A 21003-nucleotide genomic window follows, 5' to 3' on the forward strand; every position below is an offset into this window, starting at 1 on the left:
TTTTAAATGCAGCTGAATTATCACTTTCTTCTTTTTTCCTTATCAGTTACCTTGAGTCTATTTCCATGTTTTCAGTTTTACCCAATGCTTACTCCCTACTGGTTTTGTTTTAATCTTCTCTCATGATTTTAAAATGAATAAATGCATGCTGATGACTTACAAAATTTTATGCACATCACTATCTTTCATCTAAACACTTTCAAAAAGCTACCTCTTTTGCCAGCATGTCCATCTCTACACACTACACTTTGGAAGTAGAGATTTCGGGCTGTTTACCTTATGGTCAGCTCTCAACCTTAGGCTTAGTAAAATTTGGCAAGGCTAAACTGAACCAAACAAATGTAGCAATCAAGTGTAGAAAAAGCTTTGCTGAGTATTTTTTTAGTAAACATATAAGGTAACTAAGATCACTTTCTGTATCAATCGAGATATGTGGAATGTGATAAGACATTTAAAGATATTCAATTTGAATAACAATACACAGAGCATGTGTGCGTGTGTGTGTGTGTGTGTGTGTGTGTGTGTGTGTGTAGAGTATATGTATGTATGACTATAATGTTTATGTTTACAAACACTAGGAATTTTTTCCAAGATGCATTTTTTTCAAGTAAGTATAATAATAGTAACAAAACAACCAAGAATTAGTCAAGTCAAATTAATCTGCCATGCTACATAATCATGAGGATATAAAATATAAAACTCACATTATGAAGGTTTATTCATGGTCTAAAACTATTTGTTTAAATAAATTATTTCTATTTTCATCATATTTAAATGTATTTGTGCTCCCTATGAGCAAACAAATAAATAAGTAACCAGATGCATTCAATAATTTAGATTTGTCTAGAAATTCTTAGTTTGGTCATACAGATTTCAGAAAGTATATATTAATATTCATATAGTCCAGATATCTTTTGGGAATAGCATATCATCTATGAAAATATGTGTGACAAAATTATGTTACATCCCTTAAAAACAGATATTTGGTTGTAAGCACTGAAGGAACATTTGAGTCTCATAGAATGTCATATGAGCAGAAAATAATCCTGCATACATAGAAATTAAAGGAAAAGTCTTATATTAAAACCAAATTATGATAGACTTTCATTTTACTGGAATGATACTGCTCGAGGAAAAACTCTCAGTCTGCAATTAATGTTAGTAACCAGCTCAAACTGGTTACCCAATGATTTTTTTTCTTGAGTATTATTAATATTTTTTGTTATTGCTATAATATGTTTTAATTGATTTTATTTTTTAAATACATGACAGCATAAAGCATTACAATTCTTATTACACATATAGAGCACAAATTTTCATATCTCTGTTTATATATAAAGTATATTCACACTAATTTGTGTCTTTTTACATGTACTTTGGATAATGATGTCCTTCACATTTCACCAAATTATTTATTATATTTTATTCATGTGGAATCATTTGCTTTTACTTGTGTGTCAAACTAGTAATATTTTCTTTATAGGAAAAAATCTTATCCTTATTTCACTATTAAATATAAAAAAATGTCTGATTTCTCAAAACATATTTCTCATCCTAGATGTTTAAATTTTTACCCAATTCTTACTTCTGGGTGAGAAGTGTCTCAAGCAATATTCCCTCACAGAATATGAAATTATAAACAACATCTAAGGGGTGAAGGAAGAAACGAAATATGAAGGAAAAATATGACAATGACAAATACAACACCAGTAAGTAATTTAACTTTATTGTAAATCATTTTTCTTCCCCGTCTAAAAGGAAGAAAGGTATTCCTCTAAAGTCTTCCTAAAAGATAAAGGAAAATACTGGCAGGATAACTCGTTTGTAAACATAGCACAGATATCGATGAAATGGATTACCTGTGGCCCAAATACAAACACCTATTTCCACTAAAATTGATGTTATAAAAGATCTCTAAATAAAATTACCACTATTACTTCTTCTATTCCCCAGCCAAAGTAATGGGCTTTAAAATGGGAGAGGGCTCTAAGGCTAATATTTATAAATGTACTAAATTAAACTGAACTTGTTAGGCTCCTTGTAAAACATTAAGAAGGTTAAAATTGAAATATCATTAACTAATATATGCGTAGTTAATATGTATAGTTAAATTATATATATATATGTATTAGATAATAAAATACTTAACATTTTCTTTCTTTATTTTTTAATGTAGCTTTTTTCGAATATGTTAGTAAAAGTATGCTGACATAGTAGTTTTATTTCATGTCCTAGGTACAAAATTAATTTGTTGAAATTTCTGAGAAGTAATGAGTCTGCAAGAGAAATCAGTTTGAGATCCAATTCTGGCTCCTCCAATTTTGCACTATGTACTCAAATTACTTTGCCTCTTTCATTCAGTCTTTATTCACCAGTTTAAAGGGGGGAGGCACTGAAGCTGAAAGTCAAGAAGCAATAAAGAAATGAAGAGCCAGATGGAGTCAGAAAGACAGCATGGCGCCCAATCTCTAATTTTAGAGGAGAAAAAGTTGGCCACTTGGGCAGGAATTCTGTGAGCAAAGTTAAAAGTGGTCAGGAAAATGGTTGATGAGGTAGCCAGTGGCAGGTCACAAAGATACTGCAGGAGAAGATAAAAATAAGAAATTTAAATGTTATTCTAAGTAAATAATAATCTGTTGAAGTGAAATGTCACAATTTGGCTCATCTGAATGTTGCTTGGGAAATGAATTCTGAAGGAAAGAGTGCAAAAAGGGAAACCCATCATTCAAATGAGAGGCAAGGAATGTGGCAAGGCAGAAAGGAAGACTTGGACAGATTCCGGGTATTTTTCTGGAATTAGGGTTAGAGTTTTTACAGAAATTTCTTACTGATTAGATGAGGTATGAGAGAGAAAAATTTTCAATGAATTCCAGATTTGGAGGTAAAATAACTAAGTAGATGGTACTCAGTTTTATTCAAATGGAAAAAGTATCAAATGAGCAGGTTTAGTGGAGGATTGTGGTGAGAAATTGTTATATCTCTTTTGATACCTGAAGAGGAAATATATATATGTAGTTTGAGTTATCTATTAAATATCCAACTGTTTGGATTTTTAAAGATAAAGATCAGGACAGTTATCAAAACTGGAGATGCAAATAGAAGAGTCTTCCACAATAGATGGTTGTTATTTACATAACAATTATGCAGGGAAAGCAGATGCAATATGTCAATATTTAGAGGTTGAAAGAGGAGGTAATAGCCACTCAGGAGAGTGAAAAGGAGTAGCCAATGAAGAGGGGAAAATAAAGGAATGTAGAGTAACTGAAGCTTACATGGCAGAGAGGGTGGTGTTTCAAGAAAGAAGGGAAGGTCTATTGAAGCAAATGCTGCTGAGAGGTCATGTACAAGTTAGGGATTTGAGGACCAAGCAGCCTCACAGAAATGGCAGAAGAGATGCCCAGCTGGAGTGGATCCTGTAAGAATAGGATGTTAGAAAATGGAAAACTTTTATAGACAACTCTTTGACTAGGTTTAGTTTTGAACATGAGAAACAATAATGGGGTGGTATCTGAAAAGGAAAAAGTAGGAAGGTTTTGTTTGTCTATAAGATACATTATTATGTAAGCATGCATATTTTCAGACAGAAATAATCACAAAAGAAGGAAAAATTAGTACTGCAGGAGATAATTACAAGAGGGAAGTTATTGAATGGGTTAGAGGAAACAGGACTCATGTGAGCTTGTGAGCAGAGATTAGCCTTCCACAGGAGCAAGGCCCTTCCAGATATCACAGAAAGAAACATTGAAAATTGGGTAAATTTATTCCCACATCATTGAATGTCTGAACATTTGAGAATAACTGTCACCAAATAATACCTGTACATCAAGGACACATAACAGGCAATTTTTAAAAGGAAGCCAGAGTATCCCATATGCCACCTCATTTCATCAAAATAAAACAATAAACAAAAAAACAAAAACCTTTCTTTGTGGACTATAATGTTTTATTCAATGTTTTATTATAGATTAAACTTTTGAAAGGAGGTAATTCTTTAGATGCTTCCATGGATATGAAACTCATAAAGGAGTTAAAATAATGGACCACATAATATATTCTAATCAATATTTTCCCAGTCAGTACCATTTAGGTATCTGGCAAAAGGATTCTTCATCTAAGATTAATGGATAAATTGAAATATCCCAATGTATACTTTTTGTAAGTACCACATTGTGGCAAACTGGTGTCAAACTAAAAGCAACATTATGCTGTTTCCTAATGTAGGTAGTTCTTTAATGGTTTTCTCACATTTTAAATATAAACAATAAATATCAGATATTACTGCTCATTAATTCAGTGGCATTAATACCTATTCATCATCTTGGTTGCATATTGGTGACTTTACAAGCTAGATTATCTCTTTAATTCTTAATCATGCTTATTTACTTGAATGCGTAATCTTTGAATCTAACATATTCAATTTTATAGAACAGCTCAGAAATTGAGAGATATGACACCTAAGTTAACGTTCTTTACTCATGTTTATTAATAAAATTGGAAGAGATTCATAGTATATTTTAATATTAATTCATCAGAAACAATCACAAATTCCTAATATATTTCTTGAACAACTCTTGGAAATTGGAAATTTATTCTAATGAATTTGTCAAGTTTATTCCCAAGCAGGGACCAGCCAAGTGCAACCTACAGGCCAAATTCAGCTGGTGGTAAGTTTTGGTAAATACAACTTTGCTGGAACACATCCACACTAACCTACTCCTATATTGTCTATGGAGGCTTTGGCACTGCCTTAGCACAACAGAGTAGGAGGCTACAGGAACAACACGGCTGAGAAAGGTAAAAATATTTGTTATATGGCCTTTAAATAAAAATGTTTGCTACATCTGCATCAGACTATCAATCAAGCCTTGTCAACTGAAGCAACAAACAAACAACAAAAAAAAAAAAGAAGAAAAAAACCCCTTCAATTTACTAGCTACCTTCACCACTTATCAGAATAGGGGACTTTTTACCCTAAGAGTAAACACCAAAAACACCCTCAATGAATGATAGTGCATATCAATAAATATTGCATAAGAAAACTAATTAATTGTATAACATGCTAATATATGATAAATGAGAAGTATTATAGCTATATATGAACATATATTTTCCAAATGCGATGACAATAGAAGTAACTATTATATTTTAGTACATCGTGGAATGCACCCAAATTAATTAGAATGGTCAATAACAAAAAATGCCAATGTGTTTATAAACAATATTCTATTATCTATAAGTCTATTATTCTAAGTTGCAGAAAACACCAAATATAATTACAAAATACATATTCAAAACATGTAAACCACTAATTTTCCACTTGTAAAAGCCTGATTCAAAAAGCAATTTACTTTATGGTTTACTTAAGCTTTGCAACTACATTAAAATATGATAGTATATACACAACAGCTTGTTAACAAGATTATCATAACATTAAAATCATAATGTCGCACTTCAATTATGGATACTTAAAATTAAAGCTAATCCTCACAGTACCAATTTTTATCTCCTAAATAATTTTAGCTATTAGCTGCTCATTCAAAGTCTGTATCTAAAATGATAAGCATTCTAGAGTAACAACTTAGCTCTGCACTTTTCTTTGGTAGCACAAGAAAATCTGCATCCCTTCTTTTCTAGTCTTAATATGCAAACCTTCAATGCAAAGGGCAAAAATGTGATTTTTTTTCCTGACCTTTGCTCAGTGCTTCTTACTCAGTTAATACTGATGATGGTGTTTCAAAATAAAAAACCCTAAATACCAATGGAATGTGTGTTCTTCTTTTGGTTTTAGCATTCCAAATGAATCAAATTGACATAAAATGGCATTTGCAATGATTGATTTATTTATACAAACACAGCTCCTCACTAAACACTGCCTATTACACAGTAAACACCAGGTTGAATATAACAATGCTTACACTAAATATGATAATGCATGTTATAAATAAATAATTAGGTTATGCCTAATTTCATTTGTACTGCTGCTAAACAAAATGTATCATTGATGATTATGTAATCAATATTTCTTATATTTGAATGCTAATTTAAGTCAAAGGTTATAAACTTAGATATGCCAATTGTTATCAAACCCATAAGTCAACCAGAAGTATTATTACTGAGCATATGTTTGATTTTTAACGTTACTAACAAATAATATAGCACTTTCTTCTATGCCCCATGAATGGTGGGAAAATTAAATGGGCTATCTGAAACTATTAAATCTTGCTTTGACTCATCTTTGAAGTAAGTTAATGAAAGAAACATTTTTAACATATGTGGGAGATAGATGACAGCTAAAGTGTTTGTGTATATGAATGTATATTATATACTCATCTTGTACAATTTACATGAAGCAAATTACATAGGTTACATAATTACATATAATCAATTACAGATATCTGCTGAGCTGCTTTTCAATCATGTTTATCTCAGAAGATATATCATAATCTAGAAAAGTGATGATGTGCTTTTGTCCTTATATTTCAAAAAATCTAAACATATTCAGCCTGAATTCCTTGTTCACAGGTTACATAGTATAAACCAAACCAAGGAACCTACTGTGGGCTTGGTACAATATGCAGTGCTCTGCATTAGGACTGATAAAGACAAGACATTCTCTTCTCTCTAGAACAGGATACTCTGCTGGTTTAAAGAAGGTTTCAGAAGATTCCTATTGATACAATTGGTGAAAGAAAACTAAAACTTGGAGAAGCGTAATTTAGAAAGGATCAAGAAAAGAGCTAACCCATTGTTTCTAAATCTAATTATACTTTGTCAAACTTTTCATGTCGTTAAAATACCCACATATAAATGGGCACTTTTGATTACTTAAGTAATTTATATTTTTGATGACTTTCAAAATAAAAAAAAGTAAAGACTTCTATGATTCTGACATCACATTACATAGCATTTTAAAAAGAAAAATTTCTTTACTTCCCACACTGTTGAACAACCTTCTGATTTCACTAGAAATATTGTGCTAATTTTTTTCTGTATTATTTCATATTCTCTTCAATCCCACTTCAGTTTTTCTGGTAGCCTTTTAATTATTTTCTAAACTGCTTAATCAATTCACTAGTCTCAAATATTTAGAGTGCCTGTTCTTTCTCCTACATCTTTTTAGTTTGTTATAAAATGATTTCTTGGAACCTTCTTGTATCTTTATAACCCTAATGGATTCAAGTAAAAAGTAAAGGGAGCTCTAGACTCCAAATGCTGTCATACATTCCAAGTTTTCCTTGACCAAGTGGGGGAAATTATTACACATACAAATGCACAAGTAAATACATGTACATATAGAGAATACATGTAAATATGCACACATGAACACACACATGCACACAAGCTTATCTCCAGAAATAAAATTAAGTAGGACAATGATATAATCCTTATCTTTAAATCTTATACAGATGAACAAAATTACTCATAGAGATAATCCTTTACTCAAGTTCATGTTCAAGTATCAGTTAAAGAAATACCAGTGTAATTTAACCAGTAGCCTTTTCAAGGGATGCAAGAGTAACATAACTAAAATAATAAACAGGTAAAACAACACCTAAATTACCAGAGCATGAGTAAAGCAGCCCTTAGATCCGCTGGTAATCACCTTAGTAACACTGGATACCAACAGATGAGTGAAATTAAAAATGTACTTTAGGACAATAAATCTAGAAAGGATAGACACAAAAAAAACTGAAAAATACCTGTGTAACTATCTTGGAATCTGTCCTTAAACTTTAATTTTTGTTTAAGAAGTTTAGATTACTATTTATATTCCTTCCATCTCTAAAAGTCTCTGAGTCAAAAGTAAAGAAATGAGCACAATACAGCAATTTTAACCTTCTGACTCAAATAATATTAAGAATCATTACATCTCTTAAAAACTAGTTTCCAAATTGACATGGTCATACAAATGCTTGACTCTGTATATGTGTCTGAGTTTATGACGTACCTGCATATACTATTACACACACCAGAAAAAAAGCCAGTAACTGTAAATTATGCAACTCAACACCACCATCTAGTGACAAAATTCTTAACACGTGACAAAGCCAAGCAAAAAGGAAAACAGATTTCAAACACATTTGTCTTGGTAGTTCATATTTATAATAATATTCTAAATATAACAACTCTCAGTGAATAGACTTGGTTCTGCACATAAAATAATAACCTCTAACTGGCAATGTTGTATACTACAAAAATATAATTTGTATTCTTGCTATAGCAATATATCCAAAAAATCTAACCAATCTGTATTTTTATTTATTAATTAAGCCACTGTTAAAGGCAATTACACTTTCTTTTTCTTAATGAACTATACTGCATTCTATAAGTACCTCGTCTTTTACAGAATTTAACATGTCCTTTTCTCAAGTTCAATTCAAATACTTGTAAATTCTACATACTACCTACTACCCATGTACTACTGCTGCCTCTGGATCTGAAGAGGGATATCCACAGTGTTAAAAATGGCCCCATCTTTCCAAATGATGTTTAGAAATTTATTACAGGATGCAAAATAATATCTCCTAGATACCATAAGAGGATTGAATTTGCTGAGGTAAGCAGAAAACATGATGAAGTTGAGAAATTTACCTCTGAATTCATTATCATACAATAGATCATAGATTTTACCTAGAGCTGACCCTTTCTTATGTGTCCTTCAAATGTTTTACTTGCAGGGATCCTGCAGAAGATTTTCATATAGCCAGAGCATAATGAATTCTACATAAGTTAGGCAAGAAATAGTCCCTTTAGTATTCTATATACTAAGACTACAATGAAGTTTTACAGTCAGTTCTATTAATTATGTATATTATACATAAATTCTTTTAAATAAAATCCAGGGGCAGTGGCTCATGCCTGAAATCTCAGCTACTTGAGAAGCTGAGGCAGGAGGACTACAAGTTTGAGGATAGCCTGGGAAATTTAGTGAAGCTCTGACTCAAAATAAAAACTAAAAAAGGATTGGGATGTGATTCAGTAATAGAGTACACCTGGGTTCAATCCCTAGTACTGAAAATTTTTCTTTAAAATAAGTACTAGACACCATTAAAAGAACACAATATGTACAAACAGCAATGTTTTTATTTTATATTTATTAATTTTCATAAATCACAAATCTTTCTTACATTTTTCTCATTCCTGTCAATTCTATGAGGTTTTAGATCCTATTTTACAGAAGACAATTAAAACTTAATTGCCTAAAATTACTTGGAGTCTCAGATTTGATTCCTTCATAATATCTGTTTCATATCTGTTCTTTTCTATTTTTGTCACTATTTTTCTAATTTTTTTCAAATATATTGCCTTACATAATATTTTTTTTAAAAAGAGAAGTATAAGCCTGAAAATAAAGTATCTATATGCCCATCACCCAGATGTAATGACTATGTTTCATTCCTATCCTTCTCTCTCTCTCTCTCTCTCTCTCTCCCTCTCTCTCTCTTCTACTTATTCAGTTAAGATCATGTTCTATACGTAATTGTGTTTCTTAGTATTTTCATTGAATTTTATAACACAGAAATTCTTGTGTCATTAAAAATACCATGTTAAAGGTCATTTTCATGTCCAGAAAGAGAAGGAAATGTGCGAAAATTTATCATATATACGTGAGTATATGTGCACAGATTTTGTTTCTTTAATAGTAGGCAATTCGATTTTATTCAATTTGTTCAAAATTATAGTCCCTAAGAATCAAATCCAGATCGTCCATAATTTCTATACTTCTACGTAGTATATTTCTAGAAAATAAGATAATATGATACTCTGTGTTCATTCTAAGGAGCTTAACATTTACTGTCACACTCCTTTCTTTAAACATAACAGCAATTTCCAATCTTCATGAGCTCTGGGAATGTATGTCTGTCTTACCATTCTATCTGTAGCACTCAAAAATCACCTCCCTACCAAACTGTAGTAATAGCAAAATGCAAGAAACTGGTAGGATTTTTACAAAATTTATACATTTTATTTGCCAATAGAGTTGAGTATTTTCAAGAGTTTCTTAGGTATATTTTGCCAATTATCCATTGTGGTATTATCTGTTTTAAATCTGTCACAAACATGGTAATACGGTATACTGAAGTCTTTTAATTTTGTAATTTTTTCCATTTACAGAAGTTTTTACTGTAATCAAAGCTTGTTGATTTCTTCAAATACTTTTCAGTTTATCATTTCTTTCTCTACTGAACCTCAAAAACATACTTACTTCCATTATACACTGGATTTGAGCATTTTTGTTGTTGTTGTTTTTTTTTTTTTTTTTTTCATTTAGCTCTTTAATATACATGATTTGCTTTGACACAAGGGAACTGAAAATATAGAGGGATTTTTCTTCCCAAAAGAAAAAAAATCTTCTAATACCATTTCCTGAGTGATTCAACTTCTCCAACTGACTTGGAGTACTTTATCATACAATAACTTTTTTGGACCTTTATAAGCTCTATTATCAATTATAGCTACTAACTAGTTATACCTCATACATATAAAAGCTCATAAATTTCCACCTTTATTTTGAATATGACCACATTAATGAATTCTTCTTGCTTCTTTTAAATTTTATCTATCTATCTATCTATCCATCCATCCATTTTTTAAGTTTTGTGAGACTAGGAATGAATTCCAAGCCCCTCTTAAAATTCCATAGGGGGTTTTATTGTTGTTGCTTATTTGCTTGTTTGCTTTTTATTAACCCTCCTGGGCTTTGGAGATATAAATCACAATTTTAGAGAAAAATAATCACTTTGTCTCTTTCATGTCACATCACACATATTATTTTGGGTTTTTCATTCATTACTATGTTATGGATCTGCTTTTTATTCTAATTTTTCTAAGAAGAGAGTGTGTAAATGTGTGATGTGTGTGAATGTGGTTTAGCTCACTCTGGCCTCTCTACTGATGAGAACTCCACTGGTGAGAGATGATGATCAGGCATCTAACCTGATGCACTATTCTTGAAATTACATGGCTTCCCATGGCAACAAGAAGTATCAAAATACTAACAATTTCCAAAAGTAGACATCATTCCTCATCCTCTTCCTGAGTTGTAGAATTATGTTTTCTCTCTGCCTATGGAATATTTACATGTGGGTTTACCTTAGCTGTCTGAAATTCATCCAAAATCTTCTTCATTTTTACTCTTCTTTTTGTCTCTCTCCCTATTTCAGTTAATATATTTATTTTTTATCTAGTCAGCACATTCCAGGGAAAGTTTCCTTGTGCTTTTTACATAGCAGGACTCCAGGCTCCACACATCCTTACATCTGGGATCCGGGGAAGCATGGGAAGGATCCAAATGATTCATGCACTGGGATACTAACAAAATAACAGGATCAGAATGCACGGCAGACCAGCCAAAAGAGAGACTAGATGAGGTGGCAGAGAATTGAGCAAGGACAGAATCCTCTCTTTTCTGTGCTTATAGAAATAACAGAACCTTAATAGCTATGAGAGTACAGGGTCATTCCTGTTCTTAAAAAAACACATTGACTCCTTGAAATAATTTAAATTCTTTGTAAAGGCAAGTCAGATATGTAACTGGCCTCTAGAATACATTAACAAACACATTTTCCATCAGCTTCCTGAGACCAGCCCCTGTGCTAAGGTTTTAGGCAAATTATCCCTTCCTGTCTCAGCAGTCACTTCCTTACTGCACTCTATGCTGAGTTAGCCCTGCCATCCCTGTCAACCTTCTACTGCTCCATTGCCACTCCACAGGTTCATGGTATATAAGGAGACATATTATTGACAGAAAAATTCCACTTAAATGAGTTTTGTGAGAAAACATAAGATTCAAAAACCTTGAAAACTTCTTGCTCTCCATCACATTAGACTACTTGCTGTTTCTGAAATACATCTTGAAATTACAGGCCTCCTCACCTTCGATCTATACTATTCCCTCCCCTTGCAAAACTGTCCATCTTTTTAAATTAGGTCAAATTTTTTACCCTGTGTTTTTTTCAATTCAGAAATCCTTCATAGAAGGAAAAACTGATTACTGGTAACAGAATAATTAATTTTGTCTCTTCATGCATTTTTCCTCTTATTAATCATGTCATATTTTCTTTACTTGTTTGTTTTCAGAATCTTGAATCTCACAGGTAAAACAATGATCTCTCACTGAATTTTCAAAAAACAAGGAGTCTGACCCACAGTAAACTAAATTGTTAAATATTATTAGTTACTAAACTGTTTCAATGGTTATCCAGACATTACCAAAAATACATGACCATGTGTGCTAAGTGCAACCTGTGCAACCTGTGTAAATGTGCAACCTGTGCAAAGAAGTATATTTCACAGCCATGTAATTAAATTCTGATTTAAATTGTCTGTACTACAGCTTTCTCTCATAGTGTGGTTGGTTGAGAGGTTACTATAACTAGGTAATTAATACTTGCTTTTCTCATCAGTTCATCTCTACTATTTTTAAAAGTATGACATTCTGGTATGTTCTAAAATGGTATATACTGCAAAATCTGGCAGAATTTAATAATCTCTTCATATTCAGTTCTTCTATAATTTGTTTTTTTCTAGATGACAAATCTCCTACACTGATTACATGTTCTTTCCTCATTCATTATATTTCCCTCACTCACATCCACATTCATTCACATTGCCCCTTTTCAATTCTTTTTATGTTTTTGGCCTTCAGTTCTTTTATTCAAAGCATGAGAGCTGTCATCCTCTTTGTCTTCCTATCCCTGCATTTACTTCAAAATGAATAGATATAAAAATACAGGAAATAATTGTAGTTTTCTAAATAAATATTGGTAGGCACATTTAATGTATTCAGAATCATTACTATAAGCATTACAAAGAATAATGTTCAATTTATAGCACTGTGGTAGTTTTAAAGAATAAAGACTATATTGAAAAACAGGAAAATTCATTCATAATTTCTGCATTAGCCTTTCCATAATATATTTTAGACCTTATTTTTAATTTATGACTATTTTCAATAACTAAACTTTCTGAGAATGTTTTATATAGATACAAATTCTCTATTGTGTACTCAGTTTTATTTTTCCCCTTTTTTATTAGTAAAGACATTAACAATAAAATAGGCTTCCTTGCTCCAGCTGGTAATTTCTCAGTACTAGTAATATATTATTCCTCTTTTTGTGACATCATAATCATCTATACAGAAGTACCATGTATCTTTGTGTAGAAGCTACTGTTTCCATTAAATTTAATTACCTCCCCCTGTGGTTTTAAATAGAAGTGGCTTCAAAATGAGGGCAGCTTCTATTAAATTTAATTACTTTCTCCTGCTGCTTGCATGGTAAAAGGAAGGTTGCTAAATGAGAGCAGCTTCTAAACTAAAGTATATGGTAACTGTGTGCGAGCAATAACAAAATTGTATCAAAACCATTATTTTTAAAAAATGTTAGACTTAAAATCATAAAAAATGAGCAGTAGGATATCAGAAAATATATTTTAAAAATAAGCTTATTTTCATAAACAAAATAAAGATTAATATATTCAATTATTTACAAAAATACTGTAAATAATCCCAAAGGTTCAAGCTCAGAACTTTTAAGAACAGTATCATTTGTTGTTTTCCAACTCTAAGGATGATGGGTCTTACTACTCACATATTTGTAGTCTCTAGTTAAAAAAAAAAAGAAAGAAAGAAAGAAAATACTCCTTTTTGATTCTGATCAAATGGCTTGAAAGAATGCTTCACTGAAAATTATTTAAAAGGCATTCAGTTTGGGGGATATCAGAGAAATATTCAAAAATAGTGATGTTAAGAAGTGAAAAAGAAAAAAAAATCAGGCTCATTACAGACCAGTATATTTGAAAAGAAGTTAATTATATGCTTTGTAATAGTGTGAAAATGTGAATCACTTTAAAAATACTATAATATAATCCTATAAAATCTAATAGAAGATGAAATTTTAAGTACCTCTTTTTAAATTAAATATTAATTAGAAGGAAAAACTGTTAAGCCACCATTGTACAATGTTTATTTTTTATATATACAGGCAGAATTTAGATGAACAATATTTTCATTCAATCACACAGTTTAGTATAAATATAAAACAAGACACCCCTTAAGCATTTTAAGTAACAAATTAAACATTTACATTTTTTACTGTGCACTGAGGCTTAACATTTATGCAGCTTCAAAACCAAAGTACAGCCTCAAGGGAAGTCTCTCCACTGACAAATTAATACCTTAGAGAACAGAGCTGAATGGTGGCAATGAACTCATTTGTTCCCCCAATAATGAAGAATGACTTTTTCTTTACCACATCTGTGACTGTTGCTATGGTGACCTAGACTTACCTCATTGCTTCTCGGAGAGCTCCTCGCTCACCAAGAGTCGTGTGCTTGATGTCATCAAAATTATTTTCCAGCTTCTCACAATTCTGAAACACATTAAAAAATTACATTAGCCTTCCAACATCCTGAGAAAAATTATATCTATACAGTTATATAAAAGTATAATTGATTATATTGATCGTGGACTTGTGAAAAATATACACACCACTTTAATTAGGTAGGATTCATTAAAATCGACAGTTGATTCAAGAGCAACAAAATAAAAACATGATACAGCTGTCACAGAAGTCTTTTCCATACATTTTCTGAAATAGGTAAAAAAAAATTAGTATTACATAAAAGTAGGAAAATGTTTAGAGTCTGTCAAATAAAAATTATTTCTCTAAAATCATATTGTTATCAAAGTTTATTTAAATTGAAAAAAGAAATCAATAAAGTAAATTTTAAATCACAATGAATTGTACATGATAACTATCTAGTTCTATACAAGTTAGCTTTTACTAAGATGGACAGAGCTCACTTAAAATAATAAGAGTTCCAAAAATAATTTACCAAAATGTTATAATCACACTTGTAAATAACAACCTACATGATATTTACAATTGTATGTACACATATATGTATATATGTTTATTTAAATATAAATAAAACCAACTCTTGAAATTAACTGACATTATATCAAGTTCTTAGACTATTAAAATCAAGTAAATATGCAATAAGCAACTTAAACTTCATAAATGTCTCTCTTAGCAAATACAACAGCTTTAATGGGCTGAATTTTTCTAAGAGTATATGTTAATATTTTACTGCAATCCTTAATATATCTTATTAACCAAGTTAATCTTATTAACCAAGTTAATCTTATGTGACCCAAATAAATTTCGAGAACCAAAGATGTAAAATTTAATTTTAGATTAATAATGTATCTATTGTAGTCTTTTGGCACTTAAGATTTCTTGCAGAAATTTAGTAGTATTTAGGTAATAAAATAATTGGTTGTACTGTTCTAGTTATATTACAAACAAAAATTAACAAAAGTACTAATATGTTCTTTCTATCCTCAAATTATACATAAGTATGTGGTATTTATGAAAATTAAAGAACTTAGATTAGCAATTTCCAATATATAGGAGTTGATTCAAAATCTATAAGTATCTAACGCATTATGTTCACCTTGATAACCTCTAATGACTTAATCAAATTAAGGCAAAGATACTTTTAACGCTATCATAAGGTAGGTATATTTTTGTTTTCTTATTTTTTGTTAATAAGGATTGAGCCTGGGGGTGTTTATCCACTAAACAGTATCATCAACCCTTTTTATTTTTCATTTTGAGATAGGGCCTCATTACCTTGTCAAATTTGGCCTCAAACTTGTGACCCTCCTACCTCAGGCTCCTGAATCACTGGGATTACAGACATTCACCACTGTACCCAGCTAGTCAGAGAATTTATAACGAAGACCTTGAAAATTATCAAAATTGATCTAAAATAGCTGGAATTCTGGATAAAACATCCTCTGCCGAATAATACACTATGAGTACCCTCTCCTCCTCTACCTCTTGTCATTTCACATTTTCAGTAGTGCCTATTCATGAAGTGAATTTACTATGTTTAATTGGTCTCAACAACACATTTTTCCAATTTAAAATTAATGCTTTTTATGTCCTACTAAAGAACTCTGAAAATTTTTCCAAAGTTATGAATATGTTTTCTATAATCTTTCAGGAAGTTTTATTTTATATTTCATATTTGGATGTATAACTCATCTGAGATGGCATCTATACATGGTGTCAGAGAGAAAATAACATCAGATAGGTAATCAAGTAAATCAATAATATTTATTCAAAGGACCATCTATAATTTAGAGCCACTGCTTTTCATAAATTATATTGCAATGTAAGAAACATCTGTTTTATAGTATATTATGTATAACTGGTCTATTTTTCATATTTGTGCTAGTGTTATGTTATTTTAATGACTTATATCCACAATAAATAAATTACTCCTACAAATAAATATAAAAAAGACAACTAAAGAGAAAAATGGACAAAAGGCTTAAAGAAATACTGTTTTAAAGTTAATATCCATATTGGCAATTAAAAAATAAAATTAGTTGTACATCATTATTCATAAGCGAGATGCAATCTTAAGCAATAACAAGATAACACTACATATTCTGGAAATATCTAAAGTGAAGAAGATAGACCATATGGTGGTAGTGGTGTATTTTTAGTATAAAAATAACACTGCTGGTGAAACTTTAAGTTGTTACAATTTCTTTGTAAAGTACTTTCAATAGCTGAACATTCGAAACCATATGACCTGGGAGTTCCACACATAAGAACACACCCAGAACAAATGTACATGTTTATTTACCAAAAGTCATGTACAATAATGTCAAAAGTAACAATATTCAAAATAGCCCAAAACTGGAAATAAGCACATGATATATTAAGATAAATTACACAAACTGTAGTACATTCATGTACTAGAAAACTATATAGCAATGAGAATGACCAAACTACAACTACATGGAGTAACGTGAATTGAGCAATGGAAATAACATGCAAAACAGAACATCAAAAATATTCCAGTTAAGTGAATTTCAACAAAAAGGTACAGTTACAATAACCCAAAAAGATACAATATTTATAAATAAATTTAACAAAAAACATAAGAGTTGTGCACTGAAAAGTAGAAAGTATCTATGGAAATGCAAGGAAAACTTAAATAGAAAGATATCTCATAACCATTAATTAGAAAATTGAACATTATGATGATAGTGCTTCTCCTTAAATTAACCTAAAGAGGCCATGCAATTCCTATCAAAATCCCAGCTGACATTTTTTTTAATATTTTAACAATTGATCCAAAAGTTGATATGAAAATGCAAGGGACATAGAATAGCTAAAACATTCTTGGAAAAGAGAAAAATGAAGTCATGAAACTCTGATTTCCCAATTTTACAACTTACTACAAAACTATAGGAAACAAGACGTATGGTACTAGTTTAAAAATACAAAATAGACTTGTGGAATAGAAATGAGACTCTGGAAATACACTCTTTAGCTTAATTTGCACAAAGGAACCAAGACAATTCAATAAAGAAAAGGATAATCTTTTCAACAGATTGTGCTACAGCAACAGGACACCCACATGCAAAAGAACAAAGATAGACCCCTACCAAATACAATGTACAACATCAATGCAAAACAGATTAGAGACTGGGGTAGAAGCTAAAACTTTAAAACATTTAAAAGGAAACACAGTGGTAAATTTTTGTGATTGTGGATTAAGCAAAAGTTTTCATAGATAAAATAAAAATAAGCTAAAGATCATCAAAGCTTAAAATATTTGTGCTTCTAAGGACATCATTCAGAAAATGAAACAACTCACAGAGTAAGAGAAATAATAGTAAATCATATATCTGAAAAAGGACTTCTATCTAGAATATATAAAAGGCTCTTACAACTCAATAAGAAGACAACCCAATTTTTTTAATGAGCAAAGATTTTCTACAGTTTCCTAAAGATGATATGAAGATGGTCAATAAACATTAAAATATTCAACATCATCAGCACTCAGAATAATGCAAATTGAAATCATATTGAGATGTTACTTCACACCCAATATAGGATGACTATAATCAAAATGAAGAAAAATAGCAAGCATAGGTGAGGATTTGTATTAATTGCAAAATTAATGGTACAAATGAAAATCAGTATAACCACTGTAGAAAACAATCTGGTACTGCCTTGCAATGTTAAATACATAATTATCATATGAACCAGGTAAGGATGGTTAGACTATAATTAATAAAGTTACCATATGACCAGGGAGTATACAGAAATGAAAGCATATGTCCACATAAATGTTTAAACAAATGTTTATAGCAGTGTTATCAATAACAGACACAAAGTAGAAACAACCTAAAAATCAACCAAATGATAAAGGAGTAAACAGTGAGGTAGACCAGCACATCTAGTATCATTTGGCTACAAAAAGGGAAGTTGTAATACACTCTACAATATGCAGAAGCCTTAAAATATGCCAAGTGAAAAAGCCAAATATAAATATACACATTTTATAATTCAATTTATATGCAATATCCTGGAAAGGCAAATCAAAAGAAGCAGATTCCTGGCTCCCAGGGGTGGGAAGAGTGGAGAATGGGGAGTGATTTTCTCAAGGGAGTGGTGGTTCTTGGGGATAAGATGGAAATATCTTGGAATTAGTGGTGATTTGAGCACAACTTTCTGAATATACTAAGAACTACGGAACTCTGCCCTTTTAGGGATGAACTGTTTGGTATGTGAATTATATCTTAGTAAAGCTGTTATTTTATAAATAGGCAAACTAATCCATAATGTTGGAAGCGGGCAGAAAATAATCATAAGAGGCACAAGGGGGTCTTCTGGTAGAATTTTTAATTAATTGTATAAAAAACTGTTGGACTGAATACTTTAAATTAATCTTTCCATATGAAATTTTAAAACTTTTTTAAGAGAATTCCAGAGATAGATATGTTTAACCAGATTTAAACGTTTTATAATGTATATAGGTATCAAAATTCCATGTTGATCCACTAATATGCACAATTTTATGTTTTTATACATCAGTTAAAATGTCATATTTCTCAAAATGTATAAACAGATAAGTAAAAGACAGTTTGAATTCTGTTGAAGAGTCATAATGCAACTACAAATCACTAGAGTTAAAATTAAAGAATGCAAATGAAATTTCTAACATGGTAAATATTAGCCACCAGCTGTTGTTTTTAATTATTACTATTAATAAAAATTCTGTGTTAAAGATTTAATTCCTGAGTTTAACATCCTTATAAGATTTTGATACTTCAGTAATAAAATTATAATTTTTTCTTTTTAGATTGAATAGTTTTTAATGGCATTTATACAAATATAATTATTTAAAAAATGAGTAATTAATTTTGATTAGAGGCTCCTTTGAGAAACATATATTCAGTCATTCTGAACCAAAAATAAGTTCAATTAGAGTCCAAACCTCAAAAAAAAAGTTTTCCTTACTTTTTGCCTTAATACTAGCAGTCAGACAAAAAGAAAAAAGACACACATTCTACACCTTAGAGATTGTAGTACCCTTTCGAATATTTCTGCAGAAACACTCATTTTTTAAAAGAGTTTTATGCTTATAAATGTTCACTGTGACTCAAGACACTAAAAATTAGGGAAAAATATAAAATTTTCAAAATTAAAGGAAAGGTTAAAGAGGACACTTTGAGAGTCATATACTCACTACAAATATTACTTTTGTGGATTTTTAACAAGCCAATGTTTATTATAGGCAGCATATAATTTTTCTAGAGAAAAGATATAAAATTGAATATGCTGTATATTACAATTAAGGGAAAAAAACAAGCAAAACCAATAAACACTATAAATAAAATAAGAACTTTTTACCTAAGAATGTTGAGAGTATGTTTCTGTTTTCTATAATTTTAGCATTGTCCAAGATTTCAGCAATGAATCTATACTTTTTAATTTCAACTTCTTTTAAGTTTTTTGAAATATTCATAGTTTCTATATCTAACTTGCTACTTCTGTAAAAGATAATACCACAAAATATGTGTAAGCAATAAAAGTAATATGAACCAAGATTTGACTTTTTCAAGATTTCTTCCCTTTTTTTTCATTTAATATGCATTTCACTGGTTAAAGTTTATGCTGCCTCTGATTGGCAATATTTTTATGAAATTTTTCTTATTTCAAATTTTCCAAAGAGTGGTTAATCACCAGCTCACTTGCTTGCTTGCTTCCTTCCTTCCTTCCTTCCGACACCAAGGAGAGATATACAAATAAATACAAAGCAATAAAATAAAATCAAGTCATGCTACAAAACCAATTTATTTGCTACATTGGCTGCATTATTACCTAAAGACCAAATGCAACTACTAGGTTTATAATATTTGGACTATATTATTTTAACTTTTATATATTTATACTTAGAATTATATGGCTAGTATCTTTTTGTGGTTCTAAGCAGACTTTGCAAGACAATTTTTAAGGTTACAGAATATTCAATTGAATCCATTGCTATTATTTATTTATCCAATTTCTTTCTGATTTTATTCATGTACTTATGTTACTACAAACATAGGACAGGAACAGATGAGTGAAAATTAATTAAAATATTAGAAGTCTTAAGAAAAACATGGTGAGTATTCATTCCAACTATTTTGCCATGTAACTCAAATTGTCCGTTTCATCAAAATACCTTTAAAGTATGTGAGTACAGACTTCATTGGTGCAGTCAAGAATTAGATTCAGGATTTCTAATCTTAAATGTCAATGTTTTTGCTTCCCAATTTAACAATTAATGGAACACAACACATATCCTTCTCAGTTGTCATATATTAATTACACTTACTTTCTTTGCAACTAGATTGCTATGACCAATGCCATCAGTTTAGGTAGATCATTGCTAAGAGTATTACATTTAAATCTTAGTGGGAGAAAGTTTAATAATCATTTTTTTTATTTTTTCCAAACTTTAGATTATAGACTCTTGATAAGAAAAACCCTTTCATTAACTTGATTCCCCCCAAGAAATGGTTTATAAATCAGATGTGGAAAAAGATATTTAATTGTCATTAATACATTTTTAATAAGTTTCTAGAGGTGTATGTGTTTGTGCATGTGGGTAAGTGGATATGTTTGTGTGTTCACAAACATTTTT

The 21003-nt window shown here is 30.5% G+C and overlaps 1 protein-coding gene across 1 annotated transcript in view; it reads right to left on the bottom strand.

Annotated features, from left to right (window-relative positions):
- The window catches only part of Dpyd (dihydropyrimidine dehydrogenase), a 798929-nt gene that overhangs the window by 681249 nt on the left and 96677 nt on the right, over positions 1-21003 (bottom strand). Inside the window, exon 3 of the mRNA XM_027935067.3 lies at positions 14290-14372. Within this exon, the coding sequence (XP_027790868.1) occupies positions 14290-14372 (83 nt within the window). The remainder of the gene's footprint in view (positions 1-14289; positions 14373-21003) is intronic.

Source organism: Marmota flaviventris, chromosome 10 (assembly GCF_047511675.1).
Source record: "Marmota flaviventris isolate mMarFla1 chromosome 10, mMarFla1.hap1, whole genome shotgun sequence".
Classification (NCBI taxonomy): domain Eukaryota; kingdom Metazoa; phylum Chordata; class Mammalia; order Rodentia; family Sciuridae; genus Marmota; species Marmota flaviventris.